The sequence below is a fragment of the Drosophila navojoa genome, chromosome 3 (genome assembly GCF_054131105.1).
Source record: "Drosophila navojoa isolate 15081-1374.11 chromosome 3, UAZ_NAV_1.0, whole genome shotgun sequence".
NCBI classification, from domain to species: Eukaryota; Metazoa; Arthropoda; class Insecta; order Diptera; family Drosophilidae; genus Drosophila; species Drosophila navojoa.
In genome coordinates, this window is record NC_142891.1 from 15,823,394 (window position 1) to 15,844,541 (window position 21,148).

A 21,148-nucleotide genomic window follows, 5' to 3' on the forward strand; every position below is an offset into this window, starting at 1 on the left:
AATAGTTATGTGAGTTTAGCATTTATTATATTAATTCAAGTATATATATTAAGCAACATATTAACAACTTAAACTAATTTATTAAGATTGTAGAACATAATGATCGACAAAGTCCTCCAACATGTCCACTAGGCGATCTCTGTACAGTTGATCGGAGTTGAAGGCCTTCATGCAGATATCGATGCGTTTGCGATCAAAGAAATCGCTAAAGCCATCAGCGGAGCCCGTCAGCTCCTGGGTGCTGGCTGGTGGCAGTATAACCAAATGGCAGAAGAGACAGCTCTCGATGAGACCGATGATGCGATACTCTTCCACAGACTCCTCGAACTCGGCCACAGTCATGAAGTCGGCGATGTCTAGGCCGGCGCGCTTCAAAAACTCGCTCATAAAGCGATAATACTCGGCTAGCAGCTCGTTGAGGTAGGCAGCACGAAACTGGCTCGTCGTCGGGATGGTGAGGACCGTCAGTAGATCCATGGCGGGCGGCGCATACCTGGCCAGCTGGAAGTCCACCAGACGGCATTGGAGCGGCGTTTCGCCATATTTGCCATACTGGAAGAGTATGTTGTTCGCCCAGAGATCGCCGTGCAGCAGCGTGTTGAGGCGCGTCTTGGACGGCTTCACCAGCTCAAAGATGCGCGACATGCGCTGGGTAAAGTTGGCCAAAATGAAGTCAAGCTGGCTCTGATACTTGGGCATTGTCTTGATGAACTCTTTGAGCACCTCGCACGACTGATGAAAGTTGACAATGCGCAGATGCTCTGGCGGCAAATTCGATGGATACGCGTTCTCCGTCAATGGCTGCCGGGGGCCATGCTTCTGGTCCCTTATGATGGAGCCAGCGTGCATGGCGGCCAGGGTCTTGAGACAGCAGTGCAGCTGCTCATAGCTAAACAGGCCATCACGGCCGGCGCCCATGCGATAGCCCTGATCGATCAGATTCTCAAAGACCAGAAGGTTCTTGTCCGCATAGTAGCACTTGGGTGCTATCTCCGTGCAGGCGGCCTGTATCTCGGGCAACACTTTCTTATAGACGACAATCTCCTTCTGGAATACTCCGAATGCCTCGAGGTACTCCATGCGCGTGGCATTGCCCTCCGGCGCCACCTTGCAAAAGAATCGCAGCTTCTGCTCCACAGTTTCCGACAGACGCAGCACCACCTCCAGGTAGAAGTGGCTGCCCAGAAATCCAGCCGGAGCATCAGATGTGGGCTGCAGCTTGTAGCTGACAATCTCGAATCTGTCGCTCATTTCATGCTGATGCAGATAGCTCTGGCACAGGCCCTGTATGTCGGTGCTGCTGAGCTCTAGTGCCGTTGCCATCTTGATTCCAACTGTTGCCACCTCTTCGGGTGCGCCTTTTACTTTATACCGTCAAATCCTAATGAAATACACAGGTGGATACCTGCCGCCATAAGCCGCTATAAAACACATTTCTGATAAGCAGCAGCGCATCAGCGATAGAACAGATTACATTCGGATGTTGCCATCTCGTAGCCTAACCCTAGCAACGCTTCTAAATCTTTGCAGCTTTTGGCAAACGAACGAAGTTTGAACACTCTTTAAAGATTTATTTCGCCAAAATATATATTCTCAATATTGCATTACCTATGCATATAATATTCTTAGTATTTATTGAATATATATTTATTTGATTATTGATTCTTTTTAGTGAATGTAATTTGAGTAGGAAATTTTTGGTTAATCAGTTGATCTTGTTATCCACTAGTCGTTCATAATCCTGTTTGCTATTACTAATAAAAAAAACTAAAGATGGGTATTAATAATTAATATAGATAGCTTTTGATGCAAAATATTTTATATATACACAACTCCTCTCTTTCATACTAAAATATAATTAACTAAGCTTCTTTCAGAGTGCACGCGACAATGGCTGCTGTTCCACTCATTTTAAAAAGTAATTTTATCTATTGACGCACTAAATGCTAAAATTTTTATTTATTTTTTTTTTATTCAAATAAAGATTAACGGTGAAGTTTCAGCAACGCTTAAATTTTACAACTGCGAAAATGCACTTTTCCCACACAGAAATTTAGATGCCCTACGAACATATGAAGGCATAGCTATTAGCTAATAACATTTTTAATTAAAAAAATTTAAAAAACATTAAAAAAATTGTCATTCAATGAAAAAAATCTAATGCAAATTTGTAATATTATTTAAAATATAATGCACATTTTTTATTAAATATAAAACGAATCGAAGTTTATTAATAAAGTTTATTTAATAATAAAGTTTATTTAATTTATTTCATTAAGTTTATTTAAAAAAAATTGCTACCCTTAATTTAAATTAAAATAATTTATAATGAAATGAATTGAATTGAATAAAAATATTAAAGAAAATGGTTACAAAAATATATACAATAAATTCAAATTGAATTTGATACAATCTAACAAATGAATGTAATAAAATAAAATGTAATTCAGACTTTGCAAAACTGCAAATATAAATAAAATTTTTTCATCAGCTGATGTCAACTGAACGTATAAATTTGATATTTAAGCAGTTGAGCTAGAAGCGTCTGGCTAAGCATTATCAAATGGGTTATGGAGGCGCCTGTCCAGCCCCACCGACGCGTGCTTATCACATGGATGTTTGATAAGTGTTGGCCACTGTTGACTCAATGTACACAGAGACTAAGACGAAAGATGATAAAGTTAAAGACCAGAAAGCTATATAAATAAGTTAATCTCAAAGCAAATATTGTCTAATTGGGGGAGGTCTGTGAAGTGCGTGCCTGGAAATGCTGTGAACTTCAACAGCTGCAGCCGAACTTTATCGAGATGAAATGAATGTAATTACGAAACATATATTCATATTGATTTCACCATGGGCAAATAGCAGTCAGTAGTCAAACAGAGCTCCGGTCAACGGCCACGCAATGCGTTTGCGACAGAGCGTTGAGGAATATTTGAAGAATTCGACGCTGCATGGCGCCCGTTTCATAGTGGACAAAGATGCCAGCTGGCTGGAGCGCATCTTTTGGGGCGCTTGCCTGATGCTCTCGTGGTATGCCTCCTGGCGACTCATCAAGGCATCGCTGGGTGAGCTTGGATACGATTAGATATAGTTAGTATAGCAACTTAGCTTTACGTCACTTTCCATGTCAGCTGCCTTTGAGAACAACGCCATTAGCTTTGTGGTGGAGAGCTCCTATCGCGATTGGAATACCAATTTCCCAGCCATAATTGTGTGCGAATCAAAGAACATGGATCGCATACAGGACGTAGCCGAGCAGTAAGTGACTTGTGTATATTTGTCTAAGTTTAGCTGTCAAAGTCCACTCCGCTCTCTAGGCTGTGGGGCGCCGATCATGACTTCACCTTGGAGGAGGTGCTCAGCGAGATTGCCTTCTTTCGCGGCGAATCGTATCACACGGTGCACGAGTGCAGCGGCGAGGAGTCCACAGCGGCGTGCTTCTATTCCAACTTCTCCTACTATGCTCAGTTGGTGCGCAGCAGCTGTGTGGACTCCATACACAACTGTGAGTGGAACGACAAGCCCTTCGAGTGCTGCAACTACTTTCAGCGCATGGAAACGGAGCTGGGCATTTGCTATGCCATCAACTCAATGCAGGCGGGGTACGCTGTGATTCTCTCCAGAAATTATAATGAAACGTGGCCATATATATTTTCTCTCTTCTATAGCAGTACAAAGTATAAAGGCCCCAAGCTAAATATGTTCTCCAATCGCTTTACGGGTCCGGGCTCATTGAAAATGGAATTGCATACGGAGGCAACGGTAAGTTTATAAGCTGTCAATGGGTTTTTTTTTTATTGATTAGTTAATTGATTAATTTAAGAATTCTTTTTGAACCAGTATTTATTTATTTTATTTATTTATCTATTTCATATATTTACCCACAGGTATTCATATTGGGAACCGAAGAGGTGCCCACATTGGTGACACCAAAAACAGATTTTTTCGTCGTGGGCCCCTACATATCTTTTGTGTAAGTCCAACATCTTTCCCTGTCTCTCTTTCAATTCACTCAAATGTCTTTCAATCAGTCGCTATGTGTCCAAGCGCGACATTGAGAACGATGAGGAGATTCGTCAGACGAGTGTGCATCAGCGCAATTGTCGCTTTCCGGATGAGAATATTCTGGATGTGCATCGCTATTATAGCTACAGTGCCTGCACCGTGCAGTGCCGCAAGGATCGGCAGATGGAGTTGTGCAATTGCTCCAGCCACCTGACGCCCAATTCGCCGGATCATCAGCTCTGTAATATGGATGGACTGGAGTGCTTGAATCGCAACTATGAGGATCTGTCGGTCATCATTGCCAAATGGTCGCGACGTCGCGGACGCAAAGGCCTCGTCTGCGATTGTCTGCCCTCCTGCACCGAGGTGGACATTACCACCGTGTTTGACAGCAAGGATAATATCTATGGCCATCAGAATCCCGTGTCCAAAATCGAGGTGGCGCTCATTGAGCTGCCCACAGAGCGCTACAAGCGCAATTTGGTGAGAGGCAAATTGGATCTGGTGGGTAAGTGGAACAGCTAATGGAAGTCGTATGAACCGTTGCTATATGAATGTATGTGTGCATTGCAGTGTCTATTGGTGGCACAACGGGTCTGTTTGTGGGCGCCAGCTTGCTAAGCTTTGTGGAAATCATATACTATATGACCATACGACCCTACATGAGCTACTCGAATGAAAGGCGACGCCAATTGAGACTTAGCCAACAGAGAGCGGAACAGTGAAACTCATTGCTTCTCAAAGCGTTATGAATTCTCGTTAAATAATTCAATTCTTTTAATTGTTAAAGAACTTTTTTTTTTTGTTTTAATATATATTATGATATATATATTTTATTATTTATATTATTATTATTATTATAAATAATTTGTATCTTTATAATTTAATGATAATAAAAAAATAAATAATTATATTAAAATAAAAAACAAAAAAAAACACAAATATTAAATAATTGATAATAATAAAATAAAAATAAATCGCAATTATAACAAAAAGAAAACATATTGAATTTTAATATATAAAAAATGTTTTTAATAAAATAATATTAATAATTAAAACCACAAAAAATTTAAAAATAATTTCTTTAAAAAAAAAAATTGCTAATTATATATTTATTGTAATGTAACAACAAAAATAATTATATTTTTTTTAACTGAATTATATACTTCTAATTTAATCATTAAAAAAATAAATCAATTTGACTATAACAATCACCTTAGCTAAAAAATAAAAAATAAATTAAATATATATGTTTCTAGATATTAACTTATGTATATTCTATTTTTATAATTATATCACACTCATATAAGTGGGTCACTTCATTGATGTCTAAGAGATAAGAGCAATGTTACAATATCTTAAAGAGCAAACTTTTATTTTATAATAAACATGTAACAATAATAAAGCGTGCCTTATCAGCTGTGCACTTGACAAGTGCTCGAATAGGCGTATCCATAGGTGCATACACCTACATGTATGTATATACTTTTAAATATTTACATATGTGTATGTATATTTGAAGGCACGAAAAACAACGAAAACGAATCGAACTATTCTATTCTCCGAGCAACGTTGAAAATAAATTTTCATTGCTGCTCAGTTGAAAAGCGTTGCGCAGCGCTTGCACACGGCCGAAGAAAAAACTGTTGCTAAAAAAAAAAAAAAAAAAACATACACACACATTATTCGAACTCAAAGAGGCAAAGAGCGGGCGTATACGTAATGCAACGTATACGCAATATGCTCTTAACGCGCGCCGAATGCGAGCAGATCTTAAAGAACATGTTGAATGCAACAGAAGAGCTGTGGCAACTATTGGACTATCGACTGGAAAGGGATACAACAGCTGTGGGCTATCTGGGAGATTATTATACGCTGACACTGAGCTATTGCACTGTGAGTGAGTTGATCGATTGAAACAATTGTTGTGATTATTGTCACAGTGACTTTTCATTGAACTTGGCGTGTTTAGCATAAGATTATATATGACTATTACTCTTAGTATAAGTCGAAATTAGTTTTTTTTTTTTTTAAATTTGTACTCATACTGTACTCATATTTATTTTTTGTAAATTAAAATTATTAAAAAATTCTATAGAACCATTTATTTTTTAGCGAACAAAGAATATATTTTATATATTTTTAATCCTAATAAAATCATTGCCTACTTTCAGGCTGACCCAAAAAATGTTCAAACTCGCCAACTTTTTGTTAAAGCGCTGCCACAGCTCAGCGATGAGATGGAAAAAGAGGCAATTTTTCGCAAAGAGGCGTGGCTATATGATAACCTGCTCACATACATGCAAGAATATTGTGCATCATCAAATAATCAACATCTAGAATAGAAACTAATTTGCGACTCTTTACAGCCAATGTCAAATGGAGCGCCAAATGTCTTTACACTCGACCAGATCTCATTGTGCTGGAGAACATCAAGCTAGCTGGCTATCGAGCTGCTGCAGAGAAGCTGCTGAGCGAGACGCAGCTGCAACAATTGCTACGCAGCATGGCTGCATTTCATGCGTCCAGTTTGGTTTACGAGCAGCGCCAGAACTTTAATATTGGACGCGAGTGTAGCGAACGATTGCAGGAGATTACAGTCGCATCCAATATAGCCTGGTTTACCACTGGGATCTCCGCGGTGCTCGCTGTGATTAAGAGTCTGCCACAGTATCAGGCGAACAGTTGGATCGATCAACAGTTGGCCAAGATGGTGGAGCGAGTTTATGAACAGGTTTCACCCTCGACGAAATATCGGAATGTGCTCTGCCATCGTGATCTATGGGCGGGCAATGTTTTCTTTCCAGCTGATCCACAGGATGCAGCTATACTAGTTGACTATCAGACCTGTCGCTACAGTCCACCAGCTGTCGATTTGTGCTTCTGTCTGTACTTAAATCTAACAAGCACCGAGCGACAGCGCCTCGAATCGAAAAGCCTTGATTTCTATTACAATTGGCTGCAGCAGAGCTTGCAGCAGTTTGGCTTGCAATCAGACGAAATAATATCCAAAGAGGAACTGCTGCAGTCCTACGAAAAGTTTCGTCTCTTTGCTACGGTCTACAGTGCTGTGGCGTCCACAATTATCAAGGTGCCTCCCGCATTCGTGACGAACGAATTCAAATACATAGATCGCAGCGCTGCTATAATGAAACATATGCGAGAGAATGCAGTATTCAGAGACGAAATGGAAAAGTGTTGTATAGAAGTCGTTGAGATTGCTATGGATAATTTATAGCTGCCTCTCTCTCTCTCTCTTTCCGTCTTCCTCTCTTTTGCTCTTTCTCTTTTGTTTACACTAAACACTATCGTCCCACGCTGATTTAATAAGAAGTGCGATAACTTATCGTAAATAGTAAAATGAAATACAATCTATGCATATAAACCACACGGCACACCGAGATTTTTATGCACTAAATGATGATTATTATTATAGGCCTTTGTGCAAATTAAGTTTCAATTAATGTAATTGATTATAAAAGCAATTTCTTGGAAAATAAAAATACATGCTGTGTATTTTGCATGCTCTACAAGTAGTTTAGAAATAAGAATATTTTTTTTTATTATTATTTTCATATTATGTTTCGCAGAAATATATTTGAGAAATGATCTTTTTATTTCAATAAATTTTAATAAAATATGGATGGCTTGAAAACTAGAATATATATAAATTTCTTTAAGTATTTTTTCTTTTTCTTTAGTTGGTAAAAAGCATATACATATATACCTTTTAAATAATTTTATTTTATTTATTTGTTTTTTTTTTTTTTTTTTTCAACTATTGCAGTCAGTTTATAAAATATAATATATGTACATATACATAAAAAATATTAAGTCTGGTACAAAATTTTAATTATTTATATATATTAACTCATAAAATATATATATATATATATATAATATATACAAAAAATTATAAGTCTAATCATTTTCAAAATTAACTCATATTAATAAATGTTTTTGAGCTTTCTTTCAAGAATTGTTAAATAATAAAATACATTATATAGAATTTAAATTCTTTATCATATACAAATTCAACAAACAAATTTAAACAGAGCAAACATCTAGTTCAGTATACCTCAAGTTAGAGTATAGCTAGTATATATACTGCTTTTGGCGGTCTCTCGCTCAGAACGTGCCGATTGCTGGCTGCGAACGGTCAGTTTTATATGTAATATTTTCAACAGAATTTGAAATGAGTGACAACAACTATAATCCCGTGCTAACGCGTGTAAATCGCCTGGAACTGTTTACGTTTGAGGAGTGTGAAAACATATTGAGAGCTGCCCTCGAGGATCAACAGCAAGAGGGCAAACTTAATGAATTCAAAGTTGTGCCAGCCATCGAACATGTGGGCTTTCTCGGGGAGTATTATCATCTGATTCTTAGCTATCAATTGGCTAGTGAGTCAGAGCAGTGCTCAATGCGTCTGTTTGTCAAATCTGTGGTCTACGAGTCCGCCAGTATGAGCTACTACGAGGAGAAGAAGTCGATAATACAAAAGGAGGCGAAACTATACGAGTTGCTGTTGAATGATTTGAAGAAATTCTGTAAGTATATTTGAATTGTAAAGATTAATATGTATATGTGTGTGTATCACAATTTGTATTTATTTAGTAAATATTTAATGTTTGCTTATCTTTTTATTATTTTTTAATAGTTTTTTTTATAGTTTATTTTTACTTCTTTCTTATCTTCAATCGCAAATAGCTGCCCATGTCTGGTGTGCCAAATGCTATTTCACACGAGATGATTTGTTTGTCATGCAGAATATCGAGGATTTGGGCTACAGTTCACTGCCCTCGGGCACAAGATTCCTCAGCGAGCAGCAGCTGTTGCCCATACTGAGGGCTTTGGCTACGTTGCATGCGAGCAGCGTGGCCTATGAGAAACGTCATCGGCTGACCATCGGCGTAGCATTCAGGAAGTGGCTGCTGGAGAAGTCCATTGATCCCGACATTGTGTGGTGGACCACAGGCATAAAGGTGAGCTAGCCAATCAAAGTAAGAAAGGGAACTGAACTAAATACGCTCTGTATAAATGCAGGCCGTGCTGGCTATGGCCGCAGCGCATCCGCGAGTTGTCAATGATGCAGCTGCCCAGGAGTATGTGGCCAATGAGCTGCCGCGCTGCCTGGATCGTGTCTACTATATGGTGAATCCATCGCCAGTGCATCGCAATGTCTTTCTGCATCGCGACGCCTGGGGCGGCAATGTGTTTTATCCACAGAAGGAGTCGGAGGAGCTGGGCTGTGTCCTGGTGGACTTTCAGCTCTGTCGCTATGCACCACCAGCTGTGGATCTGCTCATGGCCTGCTATCTGAACTTGGAGCCACTGCACCGCAAGCAAATAATGGATAATCTAACGATCTGTTATTACTCGCACTTGATTGATGAACTGACCGCCATGGGCATCGATGCCGGGCGTGAGCGCCTGGACCATGCATCCTTTGCGCGATCCTTGAAGGACTTTGCTCTCTTTGGCGCCACCTACAACTGCATAGCTGCCACCATACTACGCCTGCCCGACAACTATCTGAAGCAGCTGAAGGACCAACAACCCATGGAGTTCCATCGATTCTGCAATGTAGATCGCACCGAAGCGCTAGGGAGACTGATGAGTCAACATGAGGATTTTCGTAGCTATATGAATGCCTGCATCGAAGATTTATTAGAAATAACCTACTATGGGGCCAACTGAAATGGCTCAGTCTTATCGGCAACGTTTACACAATGCTCGCATAGTAACTCAGCTTATCAGTAAAGATTATTTACTGTGATGTATTATAAAAAAAGAAAACATTTTTTTTTTGTTTTGTGATAACTAAACTACACAGATAGCTTCTGAACTCATCTCTGGCAACTTTTTATTTGATGAAGCTCAATTTTTGTGGGTTCAGTTCACTTTCAACAGCCAGCCTCAATGGAGCTGCTCAGCCCCGCGGAATGTCTTCACATCGCCTTACGCACGCTTCAGCTGAAAGACGGCGATGAGAATTTGATTTTACTGAAGCGACAACTTGAGGCGGGCTCCACTGAATTGATGGGCTATATGGGCGAATACTACAAACTGCACTTGGAGTTGGAGGACACGAGAACTAAGTGCAAACACCATTTACAATACTTTGTCAAGAGTTTGCCCTACAAGAATCCACCACAGCGCGCCGAATGCGAACGCAAAGGCGTCTTTCGCAAGGAAACGTCTATATACAAGCGAATATTGCCTCATATACAGAGATATGGTGGGTTATAATGTAACTATGCGCTGAATATGATTGAAAAGTTTTTTTTTTTAAAGAGTATAATTATCACTAAAACTAAGCAGATTAGCAAAGTCAATCAATTCCAATGTGTATTTGAGCTTCGAAGAAGTTGATATTGTTGGGCCTAAGGTTTTCTTTTTGCTCTTCTCTGTCAGCAAAGCGTGATAAAAATCAACATTTGATGGAAGCATTTGAAAGAGAATAGAAATAATAACCGATATATTTTTTTGTATTTTTGAAGAAGAAAATATCAAAATATATTTATAGAGCAGGTAACTTACAATTAAAAGTTGAGATATTAATTATTATTATTTAACAACAGTGAGCCTAAATTTCAGTGTATAGCTGTATATATTTATATTAAGGATGGCAACAGTAACTTTCGCACTTTATAAAAATATAAGTTAAATTTAATAAAAAAAAAAAATCGAATAACATATAACTATATATAAATCATATATAATAATTTAAAAAAATTAAAACAAACAATTTCTATTATTATTTTAGCCAGTCGCAAGCTGTTCCCACAATGCTACTACAGCAGAGATGATGTAATGGTGCTGGAAGACCTTACACAGCATTATCGACATCTCAAAGCCAATGAGAGTTACAGCCAGGAGCATTATAAGTTGGTCTTGGGTCATTTGGCCGCTCTACACGCAGCGAGCATCGCCTGGGAGGAGGCGGAACAGTTTAATATTGGCGAGCGTTACAAGAATGTATTCAAAGAGCTGCTAATGAACACGGAGAACGAGTGGTTTATCACCGGATTAAAGGTGAATAGATCTCTATATATATATTATATATATAAATTACCTTATTGATTCTTCATTTCTAATATTATTCTTATAGGGCATCGTTTTCTTGGCCGCTCGACATGTCAAATACCAAACGGAGCGCGCTCAAACTTTCATAAGAGAAGAACTCTTTCGCCTCCTGAGCGAGACGGAACATCTTGTAAAGCCCTCGAAGAGCATAAGAAATGTGCTATGCCATCGCGATACCTGGGATCGCAATATCCTCTTCGGGTTCGACAGTCCGACGGCCAGCTTGCCGAGCTCTTGTTGCCTCGTGGACTTCCAGTTGACGCAGTATTGCTCGCCCAGCTTGGACGTGCTCTTTCTGCTCTATATATTGGTGCCCTCGGCCCAGGAGAGACGCAACATGTATGATCAGGCATTGGAGTACTATTACGATGCTCTTCAAGCTGAATTTATGCGCCTCGGTCTGCCCGCTAATCTGATTAGCAGGTCAAACTTTCTGGAGGAGTGCGAGCGAACGCGCTTAGCTGGCTTGACTATGAAGGCGCTGACCGAGCCACAGACCAAGATGTTGGCTGTGATTAGCAATAAGCTGCGCTCAGAGGAGCCGGAGAAGTTCGACTTCTACTTGAATTGTGATCGCAGCGAAATGTATTTGAGAGTCATGCAAATGCAGCCAGGCTATGAGGAAACGATCATGGAGCCCATAGCAGAGCTGGTTGACTATCTCATGGAGCGGGAGAATGTCTCCGCCTGATAAAGTTTATCCTGATTAAACAAAAAGAAACAAGTGCTTCGACATGCATTTTTTATTTAAAGACCTAACAGTTTGAACTGGAACTAGAGACACAAAATATATATTTGCTTAGGTATATAGAATCTAGCTAGAGAGATGGCATACATAAATATATATAATAATGTGTATATACTCGTATATATGTATATATGTTTATATATTTATTTTTATGGCTGTATAATACTAGCTTCGAGCCGGACTCGTCTCTGGTAATCCGCATTTGAATTGTGAAAAGCCTAGCTAAGTTTAAAAGGCGTCTTTGTTGACTGGACTCGCCAGCTAATCAGTCCAGCAATCCTCGTTGGCATCATCTTCGTCGTAGTCGCGCACATTGAAGTCCTCGTGGAATAGATCCTCGCCCTCCTCTTCGGAGGACTCCGACTGTCATCTGATGCCGCTGACACGCTGTGGCAGACTGATCACGCCCTTGGGCGGCCGAGGCATTCGAATGCTGGTGGCTGTGCCCGCTGCCGCCGATGTCGATGCCTTGCCAGAGACACTGGGTATCAGCTGGGCATTGAGAACGGTTGGCTGATCGAAGCAGTTGCAGCAGTACTTATCGCAGCGCAACAGCAGCGTCAGTCCGCTCAGCACCCAGACGAGCACGCCGGGCCAGGCGTGCACCGCACAGGCCGAGAAGAAGACGACGCTCAGCAGCAGGCAGAGGGCGCAGAGCACGGGACTCACATTGATGACGCTGCCCGTGTACTGCGGTATTATGCCCATCATCATGGCCACAATCAGAACCCCGATGGCTCCAGTGAAGGCGGCTGGTGCCCAGTGCAGCACCAGCCCGGCCACGCACAGGGCGATGCCCAGGCCGATGACAACTATCGAAAAGATGGTCACGCGCCAGGAGCTCACTGTGGGCACACGCACGCTGCGCTCCATTGGACCCGCTGTGGTCACCTGCAAAGTCGTACAGCTGGGTTAGGTTACTGGCTATAGTGGGTGCTGACTGAGCTGGCATACCTTTATCTTTTGTCGATACTCATCAACGATGGCATCAATGTCCGTTGAGGTGTCCGAGTCAGTTTTGTCAAACTTATCGGGATACTCAAAGTCCGAAGGCTGCAAGAAGGTAAGAAATGATATGTAAAGGAAAAATAAACAAATCTAATTGAAAGCTAAATCATAATACTCTCGGGATTTTCTGTCCTTTCAGGCCACTGGGGCCTTTAGCTTGATATATTGTTTATATATTTTCTTCACAGTTTTCTCTACTTATCTGCAACTCTATGCTCACCGGTGGCTCGCTGTCGGAGAGAACCGTGGACTCCACATCTCTGCCCTCGCGCTGCGGACAAGGTGAGGTGGGCTCGCCCAGGAGCAGCCACTCCTTTTCGACTTCGGGCTTAGTTCGTTGTTTGTTCTTTGGCTTCTTCATGGCGCGCTGCTTGTGCAAACCGAGATTCCAGAGGCTGCGCCTCACGCGACTTGAGCTGGCGGTGGCAGCGCTGCTGCAGCTGCTGCTGCTCTTGGCAATGGGCGCCGTGGAGAGGCGGCTGTAGGAGAGGGAAGACTCACTGCTGCTGGGCTGCATGAACTTGGGCCGATACGGCGTGTACAGCAAGTAGAAGGCACGCAGAAAGCCGGCCGTCAAATGGCTAGCCGCCAGGCAGTAGCTGAGATGCTGCAGCGGGCAGGCGAAGGCCAGCATGGCGCACAGGCTGCCCGCTATGAAGACGGCCAGGACGGGATTGCCGCTGTCAGAGCTCTCGTAGCTGATTTGCTTGCTGAGAATGCGCCACTCCGAGGTGGCCAGGCGCACCACAATGCCGTACAGCTCGGGAAAGATTTCCATAAAGGCCGCCGAGCTGGTCAGCAGCAGCATGCAAGCCGAGGCTGGCACCAGCTTATGGAAGCCGCTCTCATCCAGAATATTGAAGAGCGGCACGGCCACATAGTCATCGCGCAATCTGTTGAGAAAAGTGAGCTCGGAGAGTAAGAGTATTGATATTGATGGATAAAGATGTTCGACTTACTTGAAATGCACCACTGTGGATAAGCAAATGGCGGTTAGCAGCAATGAGATGCAGACCAGAGCAAAGACCATGATCGCTGTGCTGCGTGCGCCGCGATGCTGCTGAGGCAGAACGCTGGGTACTGCGTAGCTCAGCAAGGCGGTTGTCAAGAGGAACTGCAAGAGTGGAGTGAATGAGATAGAGATACGATACAGAGAGAGAGAGAGGAGGAGGAACAAAGAGAGGGAGAGGGAAATATATACATTTATGGATATATAAGAGATAGAGAGCGAGAGAGATGGAGAGGGACAGATAAGGTAATGAGAGAAAGAGAGAGCGTTAGGGAAATATTGAGGGGATTTAATTAGAAAATGATAGAGAGAATGATAAGAAAGAGGTAGAGAAAATGAAAGAGTGACAAATGGAAATAAATTTAGTGAAAGAGAGAGAGAGATATAGAGCGAGAGGAGATATACAGGAAAAGGAAGAAAGGAAGGATAGGGAAAAGAGATATACAGGGAGGATACTTTTAGCATTCACTTATTACAAATGCATTTCTGCGAATTTTCAGCTCTACTATATCCGAGAATTCCCATGAGTTAGAGCCTACTAGCTTCCATGCAAGCAATTATAATAACACTCACATAACACAGAATTCTTCTACACCAACAAAACCCACGCGCCTAAGCAGAAGATCCCATGCTAAACAAAACAAAACAAAACAAAAAACTTTGACGTGTCATAATCAAAAGCTCACATCCTGCGCCTTCTATTGTCGCCAGTCACGAAAGCCGGCGGCGGCAACGCGACCAAAAATCGATAAAATACAAAAAAATAAAATAGGAACAGCTAAGGAAATGGCGAAAAGTGCACTGACCCAATAACACGCCCATTACCGGACTATCAAAGGGAGGTAGGTGAATGTGAGAGAGTGAGAGGGAGAGTGTTGTAGGGGAAGTGAGGGAAATGATCCACTTACACTGTTAATGCCATTTGGCTGAAAGTAGTTCTCCGACCAGGCCAAAAAGTCGCCACGCCACCAGCCCACAGCGCTGAGAATTGCATTCAGACCAAACATGCCGAGAGTCATAATAAAACTGAATGCTTTCGAGTGCTGCAGCGAGAAAGAGTTGTAAGAGTTAGCAAAAAAAAAAAAATGAGGAGGGCGTGTTGCAGGCTGCATACCTCGAGGCCCAGCATGAACATGCCAGTTACCAGAAATACGACGGCTACGCCAAGTACATCCGGCCAGGGTTCGTTTGCAGGCGAGTTGCGGCCTGAAAGTAGGCAACGAAATTTGTTAGATTACAGGGCCACAGTGCAGGCAGAAATATTAGGCATACCCAGTATCAGTATTCGGGCCAAGCCGCCCGTCATGGCGTCCAGACAGGCGCTCAAGGTCCGTGCCAGCACTGCACAGGCGCACATGGCCGTCAGTGCGTCCATCCAGATGGCCAAGAAGAGGCAGCCAAAGTCAAATTTGTTCGTAGCGCGCACATAGGGCATCTGCAGGCTGCGCAAGCTCGACTTGCAGCGCGCTGTAAGGTAAGGCAGAGAATATATATATAAATATGCACAGATATACATATATACAGTAGAAAACGCTCGAAGGATCGTCGTTATGCCCGGAAGAGAGCTCATATAAGACTGTCTGAGTCGGAGTCTTTATAACGGCATTTCACTGTATATACGTTAACTTCTGGCTGCCTACTCACCGGCCATGGCACCGTAGACGATGGCCAGCAGCGTGGCAAAGACGAGAGCCGGTGCGGCTGCCTCATTGTAGGCTATCAGGTAGGCAACTATGGACGTGCCCAGCGCCAGGCGAGCGCCGCTGCCGGAGCAGAGCGCCTCAAGCAGACTGCAAACAGAAAAGAAAAAATCGTAAAATTAATTAAATCGGACGGCAAATGGCAATTAAGATTTAATGAGATGCTGGCCAGGACACGTGTGAAGACATCACGCCCACACACAATGCCCGCGCCGAATGGACAGCTATTGAGGCCCATCATCGTGGGGATCGGATTGTGTTTGCTCTCCAGCTGTTGCATGACTCATTTGACATTCCCTTGTCCTTTGGCAGAGTATCCTGTTTCGTAATTGAAGCTCTTTTTTCCCTCTTTTGGCCAATTTACTGTTTATTGTAATCGCATGCACAGTTAATGCATATTTCAGGGCCATCATTATCCTTAATTATGGGGAAATTGTCTGGCTAGCTCGCGGCTAGTTCTAAGTAAATTTGCCAAATTGGCTTACAAACTGAATAAATAATTGCCTGAGCTCATTCCCCGCACACGATGTGGCTTCCCTATCGACTTTTCCCAGCAATTACTTTGCAGCTTTTGGGCTACTCTTTCGTTTTATTTATAGCCGCAGCTAAGCAAATAATTCGCAAATAAAACACTTTCGTTCTCTATGGCTCGCATAAATGTCAGATTCACTTCTGTCGCCTCTGTCTCACTTTTTGTTTATCCGTCTGTCTGGCAGTTGTTGCTATGTGTTGTTTAGTTGTTTAATTTTGGCTGTTTAGTGCGTGACTAGCCAGCGACCTAAACAACTCACTAAACAAGGTTTTGGCTTAAAAGAATTGGGTTGCCTACATGGTAATAATTGCATAATCAATTTGAGATGATGTATGGGAAAATGTAATTGCAAATATTTAAATAAAATGAAAGTTAAGCATAATTTGTATATTAATAAATAACAAATCTTATGGATTATTTTTACTTTTCATTTTTCTGAATTATATTTTTGTTAAGCATATTTATAAATATTAATAAATGACAAATCTTATGAATTATTTTTATTTTTTATTTTCTGAATTATATTTGTAATTCTCAAGTTCTTTTAAAGTATAATATTAAAATTCACTAAAAAATATATATTTAATACTCTACTTATGTTTATATAGATAGAAAACAAACTTAAAATGTTTAATTTATCGTTATACAACAAAATTCCCTTAATATTTAAAAAAGACAGTTTCAAAGGGAGGCAAAGTTGAATTTGAAAATTTAAAAATTAATAAATAAATAAATAAATAAACTACGTTTCTTTTGTAAACTCCTTTGTTACTTATTAAATATTATTTAATAAATTATATGGCTATAAATATTCTGTTGATATTATTGTAAAGCCCTTCGTCTGTTCGTATAAGTCTTTTCATGAAAACTAAAATGTTTTTTTTTTTTTTCAAATAATTGCGACGAAACTTAGCTAAGATTCAATTTTCTATTTTGTGCAGTCTTGCGAATCGGTTCTTTATATATAATATAAATTAATTATATTTGCAATCTATGCTAAAATAATATATATTTATACAAATTGTAATGTTATTCTAAAATAGATTACATATAGATTATGCATACATCTTATATGGAATACATATTATGAAATGATATGATAATAATTAATTCATTAATTTACCAAGTCTGTGCAAAAATTGTCATTAAAAATAATCAAGTATACAATGAAATATACACTTAATTTATTACTTTTAGTTATTGACTAGCAATGTGCTAAAAATCTCAGCAATTCATCTATATCACACATACGCAGCATAGGCTGGCTTCTAAATGTGTAGCGCACACAAAAGTCAAATAGAAGTGAAAAACAAGCCAAAAAAACAACAACAATAACAACAATAGAGTAACCACAGCAGAGAGAGGCACAAACAGCGCCAGTCAGTGCGACGCCGACACAAACATGGAGAAGAAAAAAGTACAAAAACAAAGCGAAACTAAATAAAATAGAGGAAAAACAAATGCCAAACAGACAATGAGTTAGGCCGGGATATGGTGGAATGCCCCAGCGAAAGCAATCAAAAATCAATTTATTGATTACACGACAAATATATCAAGCATAATATATACATATGTATGTATGCTGGCTTAAGAGGCTTGACCATGAAAATTCAAATGTATAATGCATAGAGGCTCTTAATATGACATATGATGTAAATTATGTAGAGTGGTGGGTGGCGGGTTGGGTGGTTAGCTGAGCCGTTAGATGGTTGGTTGCTTTTACCTGGCGCTCGACATAGCTGAACGCTCCTCCTCCTCCTGCTGGCCTGCCTGCTGTGTTGTCGCTGCTATTTACGCTAGTTGGCTAACTGCCAGCCCGAAGCTCAGTGCTTGGACACGAGTTGTTTTAGTCATTTAATGTTAAATGCACAACAATTTCGCACAGTGCATTGTAATCTTCGCTTAACTATTGTTATTGAACGTTTTTGTGTGATTGAGACTTTACGAGCGCTTTGTGTCACTGGCCGCCTGGCATTGCCTTTAATTAGCCACGTCGACGTGACGCGTTGCAAGCAGCCCGCACTATGGGCCAAATACGTTGCCAACTATTTCGCTATGTTCCGCACTCGCAAGAAAAACAGCGTAACGTTCACTGAAATTGGCCGCAATTGACTGAATGCTCAATTGAAGCTTTTCCTTTGCCATGAAAAACGAAAGCTTTTCCTGACAGGCAGACGATGAGACAGAGAGAGCGAATGAGAGAGCATGGGAGAATTTCGCTGTGACTCCTGCGCACTGGCGATTGTTTACGTTTGCTTGAACAGTTGATTGCACCGGCCTCGGCTCTCTGCTTCTTGCTCTTTGATGGCAACGAGTGGTTGCATTGGACAGGTAATAGAATTTATTACTCTCAACGCTGCTCAAGTGGGTGACGAGTGTCATTTATTTTGAGCACAAATGTGCGCGCCTTTTCGTTTAAGAGTCTTTTATTTGCCAACGCATCGAAATATTCGAGCTAAAAATGTAATTTAATGAGAGAAAAATTTTGGATATCGATTTTATAGTTTTTTTGATAGAATGAAAATATTTAAAAAATGTATATAAATTTTACAGCATCTATTAAGTGAAGAATAACGAATTTAAATCTGAAAGCTTAATTTAATTATTATTATTTTTAATGAATAAACGATGTTGACAGAGTTGTCATTATATTTCCACTGGGCTTTCCCTTAAATGAAAAATTGATCAAATATGTTAATGTATTTCTTAGAATAAATAAACAAAGCTGAGCTCATCTTAATCGGATGGGGTTCCCTTTTAAATTTGGCATATTTAAATACACAAGAAAAAGGCAGCATATCTCATTAAATCAGTTTGGTCTTTTATATTTTTATGACATATTAATAATTTAGTTTTATTTAAATCTTAAATTCCATAGTCTGATTTAAAAATAAATCTGACTATATACATTGTTGACTATTTATATCGGATGCACATTAGCTATTGATTAAGAACATATCATAGAAACGATTTGAACAAAAAGCTAACTAAACCCATAGTTGTTGCTGCTTTGGCTATCAAAACTCGTTCACTCCGCTTCAACCGGTCCAACTTATTGCGCAGAATAAAATAAGGAATACAAATACAAATATCAAACATAATGTACCAAGTTTCATTAACATAAAGTCTGTGGAATCTAGATGCTAGTAGAAAAAGAGACGCAGAAGAGAAAGAAGGGGGGAGACATAAAATGAGCGCCAGACTCAGCTAGCAAATGTCTCTAATTGGAATTGTTGTGCGAATCGAATTTATATCTTAGTAAAAAGACAAGTCGAATGCAATTAACCATATGAAATATGGCTTAAATAAATCAAATCCTGGTATAACTTGTTAAGCACACTTAATATTTGTCTTATTAGAAAAAGCAGGAAATTGATTAATTTCTATTATTTAGAGTGATAAACGAATGGAGGATGATAATTATTATATTATAAGAATAATAATTATGTAATATATATTTTTATACCCTGAACCCATTGAAAATGGGAAATCAGGGTATAATGGTTTTGTTAAAAGTATGTAACAGGCAGAAGGAGGCGTGGCAGACCCCACAAAGTATATATATTCTTGATCAGGACGACAAGCTGAGTCGATTTGGCCCTGTCCGTCTGTCTGTCCGTCCGTCCGTCCGTATGTATGAACGCGTCGATTTCAGAAGATATAAGAGCTAGAGACTTCAACTTTTTTTTTAAATGTCCGTATATATCACGCGCAGATCGAGTTTATCACTAAAAAACGATAACTCATTCCGATATTTTTTTATCGATAAAAAACCTTATCGAAGATCACTTAAATAATTATATCTCCTACATCTTTCAAGCTAGAGTCTCCAAATTTAAAATGTATATTAAGATGAATTTTATACAATTTCGGTTTTTGTTAAAATTTACCTCCCCCCCCCCTAAATTCACCCCCTCACCCTCATCTTTGTAAAAGTCGTATATCAAATACTAAAGACTTGAGCTTCGGTATACACATACATTTTAACATTATGATTACGTTCTGAAAGTTTCATTACAATCGTACGTCTAGAAATTAAATTATTCAACAAATAAGTTTTCATTATATTGCCAACACTGCAGCGCAACCCAAGCGCAATCGCCTGTATATGTGAGTGTGTGTATGCGTGTGTTTGTTTGTATGCGTGTGTGTGTGCGTGTATTTGTATGTATGCGTGTGTGTGTGTGTGTGCGTGTGTGTTTGCTAATAATTTTTGAAATATCAGTTGCTTGTAGGGTTCAGGGGATCTCGTAGTCGAGCAGTCTCGACTAGAGCTTTCTTACTTGTTTATTTATTAATTATTAATATATTTTTATTCCTGTAAATTTATATAAATTAAAAATTGTATATAAAAAATAAAAACTTTCCAAAAGCTAAAATTTTATTCATATACATATATGACTATTCACATTCTTATTATAATTAAAGCTGCTGTACTTCGTCTATAATCTTTGTACTATTTACTTGTCTACTTGATATCGATATTCTAACTGCTTTGCATCATCTAAAAATATCACTTATTTCATTTAGGCTGACATCAATCATCTGGAATGAGCAATCCACAATAGCAGATGCTCACGAAGCGACTGACACCCACGCGCTGTGCTAAAAACGAATCTAAACACAAGAAAGAGTAAGAAAATAAATAAAAGACCAAACCTGCTAATCCCAGACATATAAATAATAAAATGAATGTAACTTAAGAATTAAAGTTAGTTCTAGTTGAAATGATTTATGATTCCAGAACTGGATATTCCGGCTACTTTAAAGTCGAACCAGTTTCAGACAAGTGTTAGACCAACGCTTATATAAGTCAAATTATTATTATTTTGAAACATTTGTCAAGAGTGAGCAAAAAAAAAAAAAATATATATATATATATATATAATAACCACCACGTTTAAAAACTTTGGACTTGGCGCATTTATAACTTTCGGCTGAGCTTTCGGTTTTAGAGGCTGCGGTCACTTAGCACTCATCAAAGCAACGACTCCAGCGATCGACCTTCCATCCAACTTTAGAGTTATTTTTATTTATTTTTTGTTAGTTACCTG

General features: G+C 39.8%; 6 protein-coding genes across 6 annotated transcripts; 4 read left to right on the plus strand and 2 right to left on the minus strand.

Moving 5' to 3' along the window:
• Positions 1–5: 5 nt before the first annotated feature.
• Positions 6–1,378, minus strand: LOC115562241 (uncharacterized). The gene has a single exon (XM_030383326.2). The coding sequence runs from the start codon at positions 1,321–1,323 to the stop codon at positions 82–84; it is 1,242 nt and encodes a 413-aa protein (XP_030239186.1). The 5' UTR covers positions 1,324–1,378; the 3' UTR covers positions 6–81.
• A 1,387-nt stretch (positions 1,379–2,765) lies between these two features.
• Positions 2,766–4,744, plus strand: ppk13 (pickpocket 13). Its single transcript, XM_030383321.2, has 7 exons — positions 2,766–3,068; positions 3,135–3,261; positions 3,321–3,605; positions 3,675–3,765; positions 3,891–3,976; positions 4,035–4,516; positions 4,582–4,744. Exons 1-7 carry the CDS (start codon positions 2,906–2,908, stop codon positions 4,731–4,733), a joined length of 1,386 nt encoding a protein of 461 aa, XP_030239181.1. The 5' UTR covers positions 2,766–2,905; the 3' UTR covers positions 4,734–4,744.
• An 860-nt stretch (positions 4,745–5,604) lies between these two features.
• LOC108658713 (uncharacterized) lies at positions 5,605–7,509 on the plus strand. The gene is made up of 3 exons (XM_018111361.3): positions 5,605–5,904; positions 6,183–6,321; positions 6,378–7,509. The coding sequence occupies exons 1-3, from the start codon at positions 5,731–5,733 to the stop codon at positions 7,244–7,246; spliced, it is 1,182 nt and encodes a 393-aa protein (XP_017966850.2). The 5' UTR covers positions 5,605–5,730; the 3' UTR covers positions 7,247–7,509.
• Positions 7,510–8,101: 592 nt separating this feature from the next.
• On the plus strand, positions 8,102–9,860 carry LOC108649977 (uncharacterized). Its single transcript, XM_018099092.3, has 3 exons — positions 8,102–8,558; positions 8,719–8,993; positions 9,055–9,860. Exons 1-3 carry the CDS (start codon positions 8,204–8,206, stop codon positions 9,706–9,708), a joined length of 1,284 nt encoding a protein of 427 aa, XP_017954581.1. The 5' UTR covers positions 8,102–8,203; the 3' UTR covers positions 9,709–9,860.
• A 30-nt stretch (positions 9,861–9,890) lies between these two features.
• On the plus strand, positions 9,891–11,977 carry LOC108658389 (uncharacterized). The gene is made up of 3 exons (XM_089258716.1): positions 9,891–10,249; positions 10,778–11,046; positions 11,123–11,977. Exons 1-3 carry the CDS (start codon positions 9,931–9,933, stop codon positions 11,786–11,788), a joined length of 1,254 nt encoding a protein of 417 aa, XP_089114842.1. The 5' UTR covers positions 9,891–9,930; the 3' UTR covers positions 11,789–11,977.
• Positions 11,978–12,093: 116 nt separating this feature from the next.
• On the minus strand, positions 12,094–18,221 carry tadr (torn and diminished rhabdomeres). The gene is made up of 9 exons (XM_030383266.2): positions 17,818–18,221; positions 15,507–15,652; positions 15,135–15,329; positions 14,977–15,068; positions 14,771–14,905; positions 13,813–13,967; positions 13,074–13,746; positions 12,800–12,898; positions 12,094–12,736 (listed from the first exon to the last, which is right to left on the minus strand). The coding sequence occupies exons 1-9, from the start codon at positions 17,829–17,831 to the stop codon at positions 12,212–12,214; spliced, it is 2,034 nt and encodes a 677-aa protein (XP_030239126.1). The 5' UTR covers positions 17,832–18,221; the 3' UTR covers positions 12,094–12,211.
• Between the last annotated feature and the right edge of the window lie 2,927 nt (positions 18,222–21,148).

Coding starts and splice junctions, on each gene's coding strand:
- LOC108658713 (XM_018111361.3), top strand. CDS start 5,731: ATGCAACGTATACGCAATATGCTCTTAACGCGCGCCGAATGCGAGCAG. Junction 5,905..6,182: donor TGACACTGAGCTATTGCACT/GTGAGTGAGTTG, acceptor GCCTACTTTCAG/GCTGACCCAAAAAATGTTCA. Junction 6,322..6,377: donor CACATACATGCAAGAATATT/GTGCATCATCAA, acceptor GACTCTTTACAG/CCAATGTCAAATGGAGCGCC.
- LOC115562241 (XM_030383326.2), bottom strand. CDS start 1,323: ATGGCAACGGCACTAGAGCTCAGCAGCACCGACATACAGGGCCTGTGC.
- LOC108649977 (XM_018099092.3), top strand. CDS start 8,204: ATGAGTGACAACAACTATAATCCCGTGCTAACGCGTGTAAATCGCCTG. Junction 8,559..8,718: donor GAATGATTTGAAGAAATTCT/GTAAGTATATTT, acceptor AATCGCAAATAG/CTGCCCATGTCTGGTGTGCC. Junction 8,994..9,054: donor GGTGGACCACAGGCATAAAG/GTGAGCTAGCCA, acceptor GTATAAATGCAG/GCCGTGCTGGCTATGGCCGC.
- ppk13 (XM_030383321.2), top strand. CDS start 2,906: ATGCGTTTGCGACAGAGCGTTGAGGAATATTTGAAGAATTCGACGCTG. Junction 3,606..3,674: donor ATCAACTCAATGCAGGCGGG/GTACGCTGTGAT, acceptor CTTCTATAGCAG/TACAAAGTATAAAGGCCCCA. Junction 3,766..3,890: donor AATTGCATACGGAGGCAACG/GTAAGTTTATAA, acceptor ATTTACCCACAG/GTATTCATATTGGGAACCGA.
- tadr (XM_030383266.2), bottom strand. Junction 15,330..15,506: donor CGTCTACGGTGCCATGGCCG/GTGAGTAGGCAG, acceptor CTTACCTTACAG/CGCGCTGCAAGTCGAGCTTG. Junction 13,747..13,812: donor TCCACAGTGGTGCATTTCAA/GTAAGTCGAACA, acceptor TTTTCTCAACAG/ATTGCGCGATGACTATGTGG.
- LOC108658389 (XM_089258716.1), top strand. CDS start 9,931: ATGGAGCTGCTCAGCCCCGCGGAATGTCTTCACATCGCCTTACGCACG. Junction 10,250..10,777: donor GCCTCATATACAGAGATATG/GTGGGTTATAAT, acceptor TTATTATTTTAG/CCAGTCGCAAGCTGTTCCCA. Junction 11,047..11,122: donor GGTTTATCACCGGATTAAAG/GTGAATAGATCT, acceptor TTATTCTTATAG/GGCATCGTTTTCTTGGCCGC.